We start from the raw sequence: 15,965 nt of genomic DNA on the forward strand, positions 1-15,965 counted from the left end.
GGGTGATATCCTTCATTGTTCGTTCAGACCGTCCTGAAGACACTATAAATAATTAAGGCTTGCATTGCATATAAGTCTGACTAGTCACTCTCAGCTAAAATTTCAATTCTTTTATTCAAATGAAACGTTTCTTAAATATCGGGTTTTTTATGCCTATGGTCTCCTTCCGAAATTAAGGGGTTAGAAAAATTCGAGGCTAACACTATCGAGACATCAAATCGCATGGTTGAGATCACCATGTTTTCCATTCTACCTGTCAGCTTTGTATTGCGACATAAGCGCTCAATGTCTTAGATGAGTTTAGTAACATTCATGATGCATTTCATACATCTAGCTTACTGAAGATGCCCGTAGGGCTAAAAACATCATCTTTCTATATTCGGATGACATATTCACGTTAGCAAGAAATGAAATAAATTTGTTGATCTCTTAAGACAAGAGACTTAATTAATGGCATATACATATTCTTACTTTTATGCGCCCAAGTACCTTTCAAGGCAAATAACTCACTTCTGAGCCCTCGAGTCTCTCGAAACTTTGATACGCTCCTTCTTATTCGAAAACGGTACCACTGTTGGTCACTCCTCAAAATTTCGGGACGAAATTTTCTTTAACATGTGGGTAATGTAACGACCCGACTTTTTCCGACTTGCTTTTGTGCTTTGTGCCTTCACGAAACTGCGTATATGTGCGTACTGAGCTAGTTTATGCTCTGGGATCTTATTTAATGATTAATTACTTTCATTAATATCTTACAACGTGCTATTAAGTGTGTAATCACTTAACTTGATCCTTGAATGTTTTTACGACCGTTGGTGTCACTTGACGTTTGAAACGAACTATGTACTTGGTACACGTTTAACTTTGGTCATAATCGAAATATTATGACTACGTAATACTAATTGTTATTTTATAATAACAATTACTTGGGTTTTTGAATGCTTAATTACGCTTAGTAATTTACTAGAACACACTAGTTAGTCTTGTTGGACTTTCTACCTTGTTGGACTTTAGCCCACCCTACACTAGCTAGTGGACTATTTAATTAGCCCAATTATTAATAACTAGTGACCCAATAATAAGTAAGACAAATGCCCATTTATTAGAGGGAACATACTAGCATTTTTGTTAACCATTACCCATAATGTTGCATGAGATCCTAACATAAGCACCAACTTTAGACAACCACCAACCAAAAAGTGAAAAAGGTGTCCCCCTTGTCCCCTTGGAAACCCACGGCCACACCACCCTCCCCATGCCCTCACCTCCTATAAATACAAGCCTTATTTCACCCATTTTACACTTGATCTCATTTGCAATTTACACACACTTACTCTCTAATTCTCTCTCTAGTCTTTCTCACTCTGAAAAGTGTAAGTATTTGATTTTTCTTTTTCTTCTTCCCTTCTCTTTCACGAATTCATCATCATCATCAAGGGGTCTAGCTTTTTAGCTTATGATCTTGATTACATCTTGTAGATTCAAACATGGATTTGAATCCTTCAAGAACATGGAAGATTCAAGCTTTCTAGCTTTGAATCTTCACCTATTTTGTAGATCTAAATCTTTTAGCTTTAATCTTGTTATTTTGTTATAAAGATTCAAACTTGTGTTTGTAATCTTCATGTAACTTAAAGATCCAAGCTTTATGCTTCAAGATCTTCAAGAACAACCAAGATTCAAGCTTTCTAGCTTTGAATCTTCATTTCTTTTGTTGGATCTAAGTTTTCTAACTTATGATCTCATTATTTTGTTATAAAGATCAAAACTTGTGTTTGTGGTCTTCATGTAACTTAAAGATCTAAGCTTTATGCTTCAAGATCTTCAAGAACACCAAAGGTTCAAGCTTTCTAGCTTTGTAATCTCATAACTTGTGTGAAAAGGATCCAAGCTCTCTAGCTTAGGGTTCCATTACTTTATTTGATCAAGATTGTGTTCATACTTGTTTGATTGAAGTAAAGTTTGTAGCTTTAGTTGTAAATAGAACTTATATATGTGTTAAGACTAAGAATATGATGTAACCTTGGTTCATCATCCATCTAAGACTCTTAAATGAGTTGTGTTCTTATTTGGTCTTAACATATTGTGTGTTGATTGTTGAATCTTGGTCAAGGTGATGCTAACCCATCAATGAGTTGTACACTTGAAGCTACAAGCAGCAAGGATGAGAACCGTGATGAGCATCAAGCTCCAAGAATCCCACCGGAGCACTTGTTTACTATTTTTTGGGATCTGATCAGATTCCTGGACTTCTGGAAAATTTATTTTCAGTTAGTTCGTTTTGAATAGATGACTTTTCGTTTAGGCCTCACCTAAATCCGATATACGGTTTAGGATTTATATCCTCCCGAAAGTCACTACGCCTTTGTAACGTTGTGCTGAAATTTCTGACCTACTCGCACTTAAACCGTCGCCACGGTCAAACAAAGACGAGTTAGATTCTGAAAATTGGTCAGCTGTTAGAGGACTCATATACGGAACCATAGCCACTGACTACGCATCTTTTCGTTTTGTATAGAGGTCGTAGCAGCTGACCGAAGTCAGCCTATTGTTTCGATCACTACTTTTGTCAAACTTACTTTATCTTTTACGAACGATGATGATGACACTTAGACTTAATTTATGCAATTTTAAACTTTTGGGGACAACATACTGACTTAGTGACCTTTGACTTAGGTTGACGACCTTTCGGACCGACTTACTTGCTTACTTACCTCGTATCGACTTTTACCGCATTTTCACTGTGAGTTATAGCTTCCCTTTTCTTATACTTTACTATTTTTAGGACTGAGAATACATGCGCTTTTTATGTTTTACTTACTTTACACGAGGACTTAAACTTTACATATGTGTGGGTTATATAACGGCATAAACATTCCCCTTAGCACGGTAACGTTTAATTATTGGTTTTGAATTGGTGAACGCGAATATTAGATATGGATCCATAGGGTTTGACATCCCCACTCGGCCTAGTCGCGTTAGCATTTAATGGGTGTTTGATACTTCGAGAACATACGCACTCGCCAAGTGTACTTTTAGGGGGTATTATTATTACGTTAAGTTGGTTACCGGGTGCCCACGGATAAGCATATACTTTATCATACAGATTTGAAATACTGATTTAAACTACTGATAGAAGCACTGAAATCTCGTGGTCTACATTACATTACTGATTGCAAACAAACTATAGCTCACGAACATTCGTGTTGACTTTTTAAGCATGTATTTCTCAGGTGCTTAGACGTTGTTGCTTCCGCTGTTAGACTTGATGTCTTGGTGTTATAGACTTGCTGTTATGGACGTGCTGTGTTAGATTTCCGCTGCATTACTTAGAGATGTCTCAATCATGAAACTTTTATTTTGCATTCGTAACTTATGTTATTTTCAAACAATGGCTTTGTAACGACCTTTGGGTCACATACCTATGTTAACGCTTCTATTCATAGGAAGCACGTTATCTTTTGTAAAACGCTATCTTTTCATGAATGCAAAACTGGTTTTCAAACGGCATATAGTGTTTGACCTTGTAATGATCCTGTTGTTGATGATCCGTACATGTTGATTTTGTACGGGGCGTCACACATTTCTTATGCATAAATGCAAAATAATAAATTGGAGGGACTTGATTATATATATATATATATATGTATATATATATATATATGTATATATATATATATATGTATATATATATATATATGTATATATATATATATGTATATATATATATATATATATGTGTATATATATATATATGTATATATATATATATACATGTATATATATATAACTTTGCATATGTATATTTTAAGTGCAAAGGGCTAAAAGCAGGTGCCGCTCAAAGAAATAGAAACACCGCGAAGGTCGCGCAAAAGTAAATTAGAGTGAAATGAAGATTCACAAACTTTCAAGATTGCGAAAGACATCCGCAAAGTTATGGCGGATAGCGGACCGCGGACACGAAGGGGAATTCGCCAAGAATCCAAACCTATAAATAGGGAGCTTGGCCTCTCATTTTAGGTTGTTGATTCTAGGTAATTGCTCTAGCCTTTGTGACTGAATTATGATTACGCCCAAGTGCAAATTCACATTGTGTTAAGGTAATTCCTTCAAGACCGGAACAAGGTGATTGATCATTGATTTTCTAAATGGAAAATGATCATTAGGTCTCATAAACATCATCAACATCCCATTCCACCCCTTCATTGCACTCAATCCTGGATTAGTGTAATAGATTAATCTAGGATTGATCAGTCATATACGCAATTTAAAAACACATCAACACCCTAAAATTAAAGAAAAAATTATGTTGTTGGTCTTGGTGGCTTGTTTCAAATAACAATTTAGCTAAACTATAAGAGATAATAATAGACAAGATATGTACAAATCTCCTAAACATTATGACTCGTATTCTTATCATGCTCCCTCAAGATGGACGGCCGAGAGAGAAGACCAATCTTGACCATAAAGGCAGTAAACTAAGTTCTTGAAAGAGTCTTCGTAAATGGATCAACAAGTTGATCTGATGAGGAAACATGTGCAACACGCACGTGACTAAGTTGTACCTGATCCCGAATGAAGTGAAACGCAAGAGCTAAATGTTTCATACGAGAATGTAACACAGAATTAGCACTTAGTTGATTTGCTCCCAATTTGTCACAGTAAATAACGGGTTGTTTTGTAGAATAAATACCCATTTCATGCACTAGATTGAGTAGCCATAAAATGTTTGAAGTAGTAACTGCAACTCCCTTGTACTCAGCTTCAGTAGAGGACCTAGAGATAAAGCGTTGCTTTTAAGAACTCCAGCTGATGGAATTTTGGCCAAGGAAGACAACATGACCCATTGTAGACGTATAATCATCTTTATTACCTCCCCAATCAGTGTCAGAAAACGCATGAAGTTGCATAGGAGAATCACGACGAAAATTAATACCTAAGTCAAGAGTCCCAACAAGATATCGAAGGAGGCGTTTTAAAGCAGCCCAGTGACAAGTACGAGGAGAATGCATAAACTATGAAAGTCGGTTTATCTGTGAATGCAACATCTGGGCGTGTGAGAGTCAAATATTATAAACCTCCCACAAGAGCACGATATTCGGTAGGGTTAGATATCAGTGTACCCGAGTGTAGATTCAACGAGATATTCATGGCCATGAGAGTAGTTGCTGGTTTTGTGTACATCATTTGAGCCCTGTCAAGTAAATCAAGGATATATCTGCGTTGACATAGAAACAACCCATGATAAGACGGTATAACCTCAACACCCATAAAATAAGATGATGTGCCTAAGTGATCGAGAGCAAACTGTTTAGCCAAACAGGTAATAAATTCATCCAGAATTGCAGTATTTGGACTAGTAAGCACAACGTCATCCACATACACAATAAGATAAATCAGTGCACCTTTAGATTGATTGATGAAAAAAGAGACATCTGATATGGCACGTTTAAACCCAAAACCAAGCAAAAAATAAAATAAAATTGTAAGTTCAATGTACCAGACCATAGGAGCTTGTTTGAGTCTGTAGATAGCTTTATGAAGCTTACACACATGTACACAATTAATTCACTAGCAAATCATACACACATGCTTAGGGATGACAAAATGATCTGTACCCGATGGAAAACCCGAAACCCGTTATAATTGGGAGAGGTCTGACCCGAGTCCGTCGGGTCATGGGCCAGGTATGGGGATGGTTACAAAAAAACTTCCGAGTTCGGGTATGGTTTTGAATAAAAACCCGTCTACCCGACCCGTATGCCCGACCCGCATAACCGTATACCCGGCCCGAGGAATTTTAATAATAACTTTTATGTAATATTTTAGTATTAGTATTATATTGTTAATGTATGAAAGATTTCACTTATTTGTTTTGAAAACGAGTATAATTTTATTCAATATAATCATATACAACAAGTTTTCGAGATGTGATATTTTATACACTTTGTGTATTTGAGTATTTTAAAAACTTTTCAATCAACTTTTTGTATGTGATATTTTATAATACTTTAAACATGAAGTAGTTAAGTTATTTTTCGATATTTTGATTTGGTAACTTATTGAAAAATAAATACAAAATGACTAATCGGGTACCCCCGTTTACCCGTGGGGATACCTGAAACCCGATAGTTTTTAGTAAATGGGGACCCGACGGGTTTCGGGCCGGGTTTGAGGCGGGGTTTCTTAATCAGGTTCGGGTCCGGGATTACCTAAACCCGACCCGATGCCATCCCTACACATGCTTTACATTATTATCTCTTGGTGCGTAAAGTAAGTCACATCTTGCTACTTTCGGGGAATCGCCAACAAGAGTATAAACCTTTATTTTCACCTTTATAGTTTCTACCTTCGTAATTAAAGCTACCTAAACTTATCTTTTCGATAAGGCTCGCCGGAAAGTGTACGGGCAGACATTAATACCATGAAGCTCCCAATACCTAATTCAACACAAAAACTTCAAAAGACTATCATTATACGTTGAAGTTCAGTATCATGTTTAGGGGGTAAAAGTTATGAAATGTCATTAACACCCTTAAAATAAAATTTCATGTGTAATGTAATTTTGAAATTTATTAGGGGGCAAATGCCCCCATTGTACGCCCATCTCTGTTTATTTGAGTGGTCATATGAGTGGGAAATGATGCTTACATGACTAGCAAGCTGTCTTGGCAACATAGCCCGTCGATTTTATGATCCGCTGATTCAATGGGAAAATGACAAATAATCGAGGTATATACTGAATGAGTACGATTAGAGATAGCGACAGCGTATTATTAGCAATTTAGCATGATCTTTGGTGTTCCGTTTTGTTGCTGGTATGACCAGCTCATGAACTATCTGCAGCACAAAAGAATTCCAAAAGTAAAATTTGTAACTTTCATATGAAGTTATTCTTAGTTTCTTGTCACATAATTCAGCAATGTAGGCTACAAATTGTTTACATAGACTGGTTATTATGTACTGGGCCCTAGTGGCGGATACAATAATTTTTTGACGGGGGCAAAATGTTAACTTATTGAAAGAACACTATAATAGCTTAGGGCATTGAACTTTAACATATAGAAACACAAAAATAAGTCGTCGGGGGCAGCTAACCCCATTTACTCTACACTGAATCTGCCCCTGTTAGGCCTCACAAATCACCTAGACATAACTTGTTATGGATGTTAGGATTGAACATGCATTGCAAACTTGACCACCTAAGCTATTTAGCTAACTAGATGATATAACTAGTGCACAATAATTTTCATTTTAATAATCAGCACACATTCAGATAAAAAAATCCGGATCCATATAAAGATATTATATCTGGACATTGCATGCGTACAGTTTACATAATTAATTAATTTTTACAAATTGTCTGGTCTGGTTAGCCATGTGCACCCTAGCGGTAAATTCAAGTATCCACAACCAATGAAATATAGATGAAACATTTTGACCACCACTCCAAGTTGCAAAAATCACTAATCGGATAGTAATCAGGACCTTAGAGAGAGTAATCAATCAAAATCGAGGTCAATCGAGGATTAATCAGATGTTGACTAGGTTTGATTTTGACAGATTAATTCCTACTTTGACCGAGTAATCCCGATTAACCTCGATTTATGATCACCAACTAATCATATGTTGACTGATACCTGCTAATGGTTAACCGATTTTGATTACTCATATCAGACCTCTCAAGAAAACGAGTAATTGCCGATCACTCCCCGAAAATTCCTAGTTTTACAACACTGCCACCACTCAATCAGATAGATTGTAAAGAAGAGAACCTATAACTTTTTAAATGAAATACTAGGAAACAAGCACAAAGCAATAGACTAATAAAATCAAACAACTCAATGGTTCCAAGAAACTGGAAAATGTTATTAATAGTTCAAAAAGTATATGAAATGTAGATCTCATAAACATCCTTAAAACAGTGATCAAGGCCAACATAAATGGTCCATTACATCCAATACAACATAACTAAAAACTATGACAATTAGATACAAAACCAGGTGGTTTTTGCTTAGTTTACTCACATGAAGCTTAGAAAAGCAAAAACAAACCATTAAACATGTAATGCCACGATATAACAGGTGGGAATACGCAACCTGTTCATAACTTACAAGTTACAACCACAACTCTAATAAACGCCAACCAGTAGGTAAACTAAAACAAATAAACAGCATACCATGATTAAGAACATTGGTAATCTACTTCAGCTATGGCAGAGGCTCGATGGAACATCAACAATTTTTTAGCGAACATCTTCTCTCGGTAATCACTAAAGTCTCGACGTCGATCAATATAGATAGTAAACTTTTTAAGTAAGGGGGTACGCGCAAGTAAATTCTTGATTAAAAAGAATTCATCCTCCAAACCTCCAAAGGAATAAAACACCACATTCAGTAGCTGCAACTGCCCCATTGTGATGTAGTTTAACTCTGAAGAAGATATTGGAGAATGTGGAATAGCATAATCATCGTATGAAGCCTACAAAAATAGTAAAGCTCTCAGATATACATACAGTTGTGAAGTTTAATGATGAGATTAATGATACATATGCAACCTTCACTTACCCTAATCTTAAGGGTCTGCAAATTTGGGCATCCACAAACCATTTCCAAAGCAAATGGTAACATAATACTGTTGCTAAAATCCACGAAGTCTAATTTAAGAGTCTTGACGTATGAAAAGGAGTCACGGACCAACTCGCTAGAAACTGCTTGTAGTACGAACTGTAACATAGAACACCACTTCAGTTAGTCATACATTTTATAAAGCATTGTTGCAACATAATATAATGTAATTTTAAGGACCTAACTTGGCCTTACCTTGCAATCCAGAAAACTCAAATAAAGCTCTTGAAGTTTTGGAAGATAACGTCCGAGATGAAAAATTAAGGAATTTGTGATTGGCATACTGTCAAGCGCACACAATGGAAATGATAAAATCTTGAGATTTGTAAGTTTCGTAATCTCAACTAGTTTCAATTTTGGAATAGAACTATTATGAGAATCATTACCCAACTTTAAAATCTCGAGTCGAGGACATGAAGTGATAATATCACAAAATCCAATTGCAAATGTTGCCCACAACATCTCCAAGCTCAAAAGATTTGTAAAACTAACACAAGTGGGTATGGAATTAATATCACAATAACTAAGCTTCAAATGTGTCAACTCTAGACAAGAGAAAATATGGGTGGGCAACTCTAATTGTAACTCTCCTCCATTGCCATTCAAAAGAGTGAATTCCATAATTCCTTTTCTAGACAAGATCAGAACCCAATTATGCAAATCTTTAACATTCAGTTCCTTATCATTCGGTACACGAAGGTAAAATTTTGTTATGGGACCTTTCACATGAGTGAGAAGATTACTTATGATCCTTTCATCATACCAATTTTTGTTTTTATTTTTATTAATTCCATCAAGATATAGTCGATATAAATACTTGACGAAATCCCGATCAAATACAAGTTGGGTGAGCAAGGTCCACTTGAACCTCCAGTTTCTCGCCAAGATACTAGTCCTTACAGCATCTTGTATGGGCAAATGATTCAATATATAAGTTATCACAATATCTGGCATGCTACTAATAATATCATCATTTAATGACAAGTTGGATGCTTTACGAGTCCCTTGAATCAATTCCATTAATCTAACATGAACAGTTTAAAACAGTGATAAGCAATAAGTATTAGGAATTAAACATATCAGATATAAGATATTGTTGAATTTGATGTGATGTATGTTGATTGTTGATGCCATGTATAAATATAAAGTTGCATAAAAATTTATATAACATAGCACATTAACTAATATTACTCTGTATATAATATTCAGTTATGTGCATATACTTGTCATTATGTATACGAAGTATACAACTAATATTGGAACTATATTACTATGTAATAAAATAGTTTATTGGACACTTGTGACACAACTTATTAAGCTCATGTTACGAGTAGTCAATGCTTAAAATATTCCCAATCACAAGAAGCAGTTCGTGTCAACTAATTACATTGATGATAAAACCATTGATACCACAACTTGTACCTAAACAGAGAATTCTTTATAGTCAAAAGCTGCAAAAAATAATTTTTAAAAATGAAAGCTGCATAAATTTATAGAGTCGAAAGCTGCAAAAGTTTTTATTTACAAATACAATAAGGTTCAAAAAATGCTAAACATGGAATTCTTAGTAATTATTAAAAATCGAGTTCAAGTTGCAAAATAAGTGGGAAGAAAACTTTCCTTATAATAACTCTAATAAATCCAATCCAAGTAAGTATTAAAACACGGTTTTGGCAACTTGGATAAAACATCAAAAAGAATAACAACTCGAACACGAGTGTTTAAGGGACAATGGAAAATCTGATTTTTCAAATCATAGATTCAACTTAACACCTAAACATAATTGTAATTAACAAGAATGATGTACCATATATAGGAGGTTTTGGAAAAAATCAATAAAAATATCAAACTAGACTTCCAAAAAACTGGACACAGTTTACTTTGCCCCCCCATTATCAGAGAAAAGGCTTGAATCTGAGAGATAACCACTCAGGCTTGCCTGAGTGCCCACCGAGTTGCCCAATGAAGCACACTACCCGGGTTCAATCCTTGGCTATGCCAAATTGTTCAAAAAGGAAGTGTGACAAGAGGGTGAGCATAATGCGCAATTCACCCGGTACCAGGTCTCGCACTCGGGAGGCTTGATTACCCGAGGTTTTACCTTCTATGGGGGAGCCAATGTGCTCGTTTATAGGAAGGTTTCCTTGCTTACCCAAAAAAAAAAAAAAAAAAAAAATCTGAGCGATAGTTCAAAGTCAGAGTTGTTTGGCCTTAATTAGAAACAGTGTATGTTAAAATTGTTGTTTCTACACATAACTTATGAAGGTTTTGATTTATGAGTGGCCCTAAACCCTAATATACCAAATTGAATACTTAGAAGACATACAGTATTAACATATGAATATGAACAAAACAAACAAATAAAAAATTCACAAAACCTAGGGTTAGTTTAACATTGGCGTTATAGTCGTAAATATAATATAATATAATAGTATCTATATATTACTGTACTTTTTAAGCTAAAAAAAAGGAATTAATCACTAATACTATCACGAATCATATATAAAAATGATATTCGAGAACCCTGACCTTGATTATTTCTGTAGTGATATCTACTTGAGCTTCAATCGGTGCGCAAATGGAGAGACGAAAAAATGATAAGTTTTCTTTGACTAATTATATTCTGCAAATAATGTCGTTAGAGTGGAGTTTGGTTAGAGTGTTTTGGCATGAGTTTGTGAATCGCAATAGTGGCCAAACATGAAACAAATAACCTTTGATAAATTACTCCGTAGAAAGATATACCCTTTTTTTTTCTTCTTTTTGCTAGAAAAAGATTAATGTTTAAAAAAAAAAATTAAACTTCATCTAATTATGAAAGAACCGACGAACATGAAGGAACTTACAAACAGAAACAAATAAACAAAGGATGATATGGCTCAATGACAGTAAAAATAACATCAAAAGCTAACTAAAATTAAGCCAAATTCAGTTAAACATCAACCTCACAACAACACAAACACTAAAGCTAAGAAACAAACAAATGACAAAGAACCAAACCAACCCGAACAAAAAAATCTAGGGAATATCCTTCCGATTTCTGAAATCACCTTAGACGAATCGTCACCTTATTAACCTTTATGTACCATCATTTATGCATCAATTTTTTCTTAAAGATAGCTCTAGGGATTATCATTAGATAGGTCCTATATAAATAAGAGAAAATCTTTTTTTTTTTTTTTTTACCAGCAAAAGATATTTTAATTACAAAACCCCCACTAGCAAGGCGCTATTGGGGGAAAAGAAACACTTACAACGGTTTTACAAATAAATCGTTCCAACTAACATTGACCCTTCCTCTATTACAATACCAACGAAAAAAAAAATTACGAATAGAGTCAAACAAAAATTACGAAGAGAAAATCTATATTGATAAAATATTTTTCCAAAAAAAATTACTACATGCTAATATTTATGTTATCGGCTCTATTTTTGAGTCAACAGCAAGCGTCGATTTATTAGCGCTTTAACTTCCGTCTAGAGCCTAATTTAAATTTCAGGCAAGATTTAAAACTCATAGAAATTTGATTCTACCATTTTTATGGCGTCTCAATATTATTTTTAATTTAAATTTACTTTTTTACAAAAAAAAATATTCCTATTTATTGCCGAAAGTCCACTCGAAAACAATCTCCTTATCCGTCGAATAGAGAGAGATGACTTTTTTACTTTTGAGAGTGTTTCACTCTGGGTAAAGAAATGACTTATTTTATTCTTGAATAGGGGAATGATTGTCTACATCTCAACTCCCTCATTAACTATTCATGTGGTATTGGATTTTGTTGTTGTTGCTGCGTAATAGTTATGTTAAAAACTGTTTATAAAATTCAGAGTAAATTATAAAATTTAAAGGTACAGAAGAGTGCATGATAGCCGTTGGATAATCAATCAATGGTCGAGATCTCTTACAAGTAACATGTATAAATTTTGTTCGAGGGGGTAATTCGGTAATATCGCAACATCTCCAAGATCTAATTCCTTCCATTTCTTTTGTTCTTATAGACGCTACAAGCACTAAAAGCTCCATTAATGTTAACTTTTGAACTCGGGTGTTTTCAGACCAGTTCACAATCAGTTAATTTTATATTGTGGGGTCATATAGATTATAGGGTGCAAGAACTATTGTAAGGCGGCGGTTTGTAGGAAAAATACAACCAACAAGCTATCAACAAGCCTTGACGCAGCGTGTTAATGGGGAAAATTTGTAGCGTGTTAGGTGGTGTGACGGTGGTTGGAAGTGGCATTTTGTACATGTGGCGATCAATGATTAGTTAAATTTAATGTTTCGACCGTTATAAAATAACAATAATAAAATAAAAAATAACTAGTTTCTATTGGTTTAGAATATTACTATAATAAATAAATATAAATAAATAAATATAACTAATAATAATAAATTGAAACCATTTTTTCAACTATATAAACAACACGCCATTCATCCACAATTCAACAACAATTTTACACAACTTCACATTGAACAACATGATCAAGCATAAAATGGTCCAAAAAATTCGGTTCATGCAAGATCAACGATAAGGGGGATTTAAGGGTTTTTTGAGTTTAACTCTCCGGTCCGGAGTACCGTGAATAACCCTCATACGAGATGATGATCTCAGAAAGGGTGGTTAAACGTAACCCACCATCATTCGGGTTGACCGGAGTTGATGGCTCGTTGGACGTTGTTAGAATTTCATGTTCAAGGAACGTTACCTGAGAACCGTTATTTGTTATGATTGCGCAGACAGAGTAATATAGATGGCGAATATTTTTCTCTCTATCTCGAATACGCCTAATGTGAGGTTGGATGTGAGTATTTATAGGCAAGAGTAGTCGTCCTTTTCTCTGCCACGTGGGCGACAAGAAAAGAGGGAGGGGACAGAATAGTACAGAGTAGTACTATTGTGCTGTATGTATCGTGCACTTACGTGGTCCCCTCCATATCGTGTTGTTTTGCCACGTCCTGCCATTTGTACGACCACTAGGATTCTGTCCTTAGTACCTCGTACTGTCTTTTGTCTTATTCAGCTCCCGTAGTCATTTCGCATATCCTTTTGATGGCGCAATGTCGGACGCGCAAAGTCACAAGCTGAATTGCGCCATATATGACGCGTGATTGCCCTTTGAAGATGGTGAAGCGAGGCTTATGCGGTCATAAGTCTGCGCGATATGTTAGCGTATTTTATGCGCGTCATTAAGTCCCTCAGTTCTATGGTATGCGCAGTTATATTTGCGCATGGCGTAGAACTATTATCATTTCGTATTAGATTGTGATGTGACAGTTCTGACACAATAACTATTGGGTTCCGTAACTGTCGCTTTCACGGTCAGGTATTTAAATCCACTGCCCGCTGTCAGAGCTAATCTGACACGTGTACGGTTACAATTCGTTCTGTATTCTCTCTCCTCCTTTTCTTCTCCTATAAATACTTTCCCATTTCTCACTTTCTGCTTTACTTCTATCTTCTCTCTTTTCAAACACACAATCTCATAATGGCTGCAAGTAGCGCGTGCGCCGATTTTTCAAATGTGGGGAATATTATGTTCGACATAAGTCAAGAGCATATAGACAAGCTGACCAAATCGTATCCTCCTGTAACGACCCGACTTTTTCGACTTATATTTTTGTGCTCTATACTTTCACGAATCTGCGTATATGTGCGTACTGAGCTAGTTTATGCTCTGAGGTCTTTATTCATGATTAATTACTTTCGTTAATATCTTACAACATGTTGTTAAGTGCGTAATCACTTATCTTGATCCTCGAATGCTTTTATGACCGTTAGTGTCACTTGACGTTTAGAACGAGCTATGTACTTTGTACATGTTAAACTTTTGTCATAATTGGAATATTATGACTACGTAATACTAATTGTTATTTATTAATACAATTACTTGGCTTGATGGTTTCTTAATTACGCTTAGTGTTTTACTAATGCACACTAGTTAGTCTTAATGGATTTTCTACCTTAATGGACTTAAGCCCACCATACTCTAGCTAATGGACTTTTAAGTTAGCCCAATTTTAATGGAATTATGACCCATTAAAATGTAAGACAAAAACTCATTTAGGTGAGCCAACATACTAGCATTTTTGTTAGCCATTACTACACATGTTGCATGGGATCCCAACAACAAACACCACCTTTGTACCACCACCATGCAAAAAGCAAAAACTTGTCCCCCCTGTCCCCCATGATGCCTACGGCTTGGAGACACCCACCACCACCTCTACCACTATAAATATCAAGCCCCATCCTTCATTTCACACTTCATTTCATTCTCATTTTACACACACTTGCTCTCTAGTTTTCTCTCTAGTCTTTCTCACACTAAAATTGTAAGTTCTTGAATTTTATTTCTTCTTCTTTTTCTTCTTTAATTTCGGCATCATCATCATCATCATCATCATCATCATCATCATGAGATCAAGCTTTTTAGCTTTTTGATCTTGTTATATCTTGTAGATTCAAACTTTGATTTGAATCCTTCAAGAACATAAAAGATTCAAGCTTTCTAGCTTTGGATCTTCATTACTTTGTTGGATCTAAGCTTTATAGCTTAAGATCACTTTATTTTGTTAAAAGATCAAAACTTGTGTTTATGATCTTCATGTAACTTGTAGATCTAGCTTTTTGCTTTAAGGATCTTCAAGAACATTAAAGATCCAAACTTTCTAGCTTAGGGTTTCATTATTTTATTTAGATCTAAGCTTTTTAAGTTTATGATCCCATTACTTCTACTAGATCTTAGCTTTCTAGCTTATGGTCTCATTAATCTTGTAAAAATCCAAGCTTTCTAGCTTAGGGTTTCTTAACACTTGAGATCTAAGTTATTATTGTAGATCTCACTTACTTGAAACCTTTTTATGATTTTTATGGTGATAAAAATCAAGTCTTCATCATCTCATATGATGAAGATGCATAAACTTGTGTCAAAAGGACAAAGGTAGAAGCTTTATTGGGTTTATACAATAAAGAGACAACTTTGATATTCAAAACTTATAGAAAGTTAGCTTTTACTTTTAGTTGTGTGTTGATGGTTAAAACTTGGTCATAATGATGCTAAAACATCAAAGAGTTGTACACTTGAGGCTTATACGCATCAAGGATGAGAACCGTGATGAGCATCAAACACCAAGAAACCCACCGGAGCACTTATTTCTATTTTCAGGGTCTAATCTGACTCCTGAGACTTCTGAAAGTTTATTTTCAGATATTTCGGTTTGAGTAGATGACTTTTCGTTCAAGACTCGCCTAAATCCGATATACGGTTTAGGATTTATAGCCTTCCAAAAATCACTACGCCTTCGTAATGACGTGCTAAAATTTCTGACATACT

The 15,965-nt window shown here is 35.1% G+C and overlaps 1 protein-coding gene across 2 annotated transcripts; it reads right to left on the reverse strand.

The window, feature by feature from the left end:
- Nucleotides 1-7,864: 7,864 nt before the first annotated feature.
- On the reverse strand, nt 7,865-11,290 carry LOC139867368 (F-box/FBD/LRR-repeat protein At1g13570-like). 2 transcript variants are annotated; one of them, XM_071855737.1, is made up of 5 exons: nt 11,157-11,290; nt 9,014-9,651; nt 8,823-8,910; nt 8,568-8,726; nt 7,865-8,481 (listed from the first exon to the last, which is right to left on the reverse strand). In XM_071855737.1, the coding sequence occupies exons 2-5, from the start codon at nt 9,040-9,042 to the stop codon at nt 8,185-8,187; spliced, it is 573 nt and encodes a 190-aa protein (XP_071711838.1). In that variant the 5' UTR covers nt 9,043-9,651; nt 11,157-11,290; the 3' UTR covers nt 7,865-8,184. The 2 variants fall into 2 exon arrangements, with proteins under 2 accessions (XP_071711838.1, XP_071711837.1); XM_071855736.1 differs by having other exon boundaries at nt 8,823-9,651.
- Between the last annotated feature and the right edge of the window lie 4,675 nt (nt 11,291-15,965).

Source organism: Rutidosis leptorrhynchoides, chromosome 9 (genome assembly GCF_046630445.1).
Source record: "Rutidosis leptorrhynchoides isolate AG116_Rl617_1_P2 chromosome 9, CSIRO_AGI_Rlap_v1, whole genome shotgun sequence".
Taxonomy (NCBI): domain Eukaryota; kingdom Viridiplantae; phylum Streptophyta; class Magnoliopsida; order Asterales; family Asteraceae; genus Rutidosis; species Rutidosis leptorrhynchoides.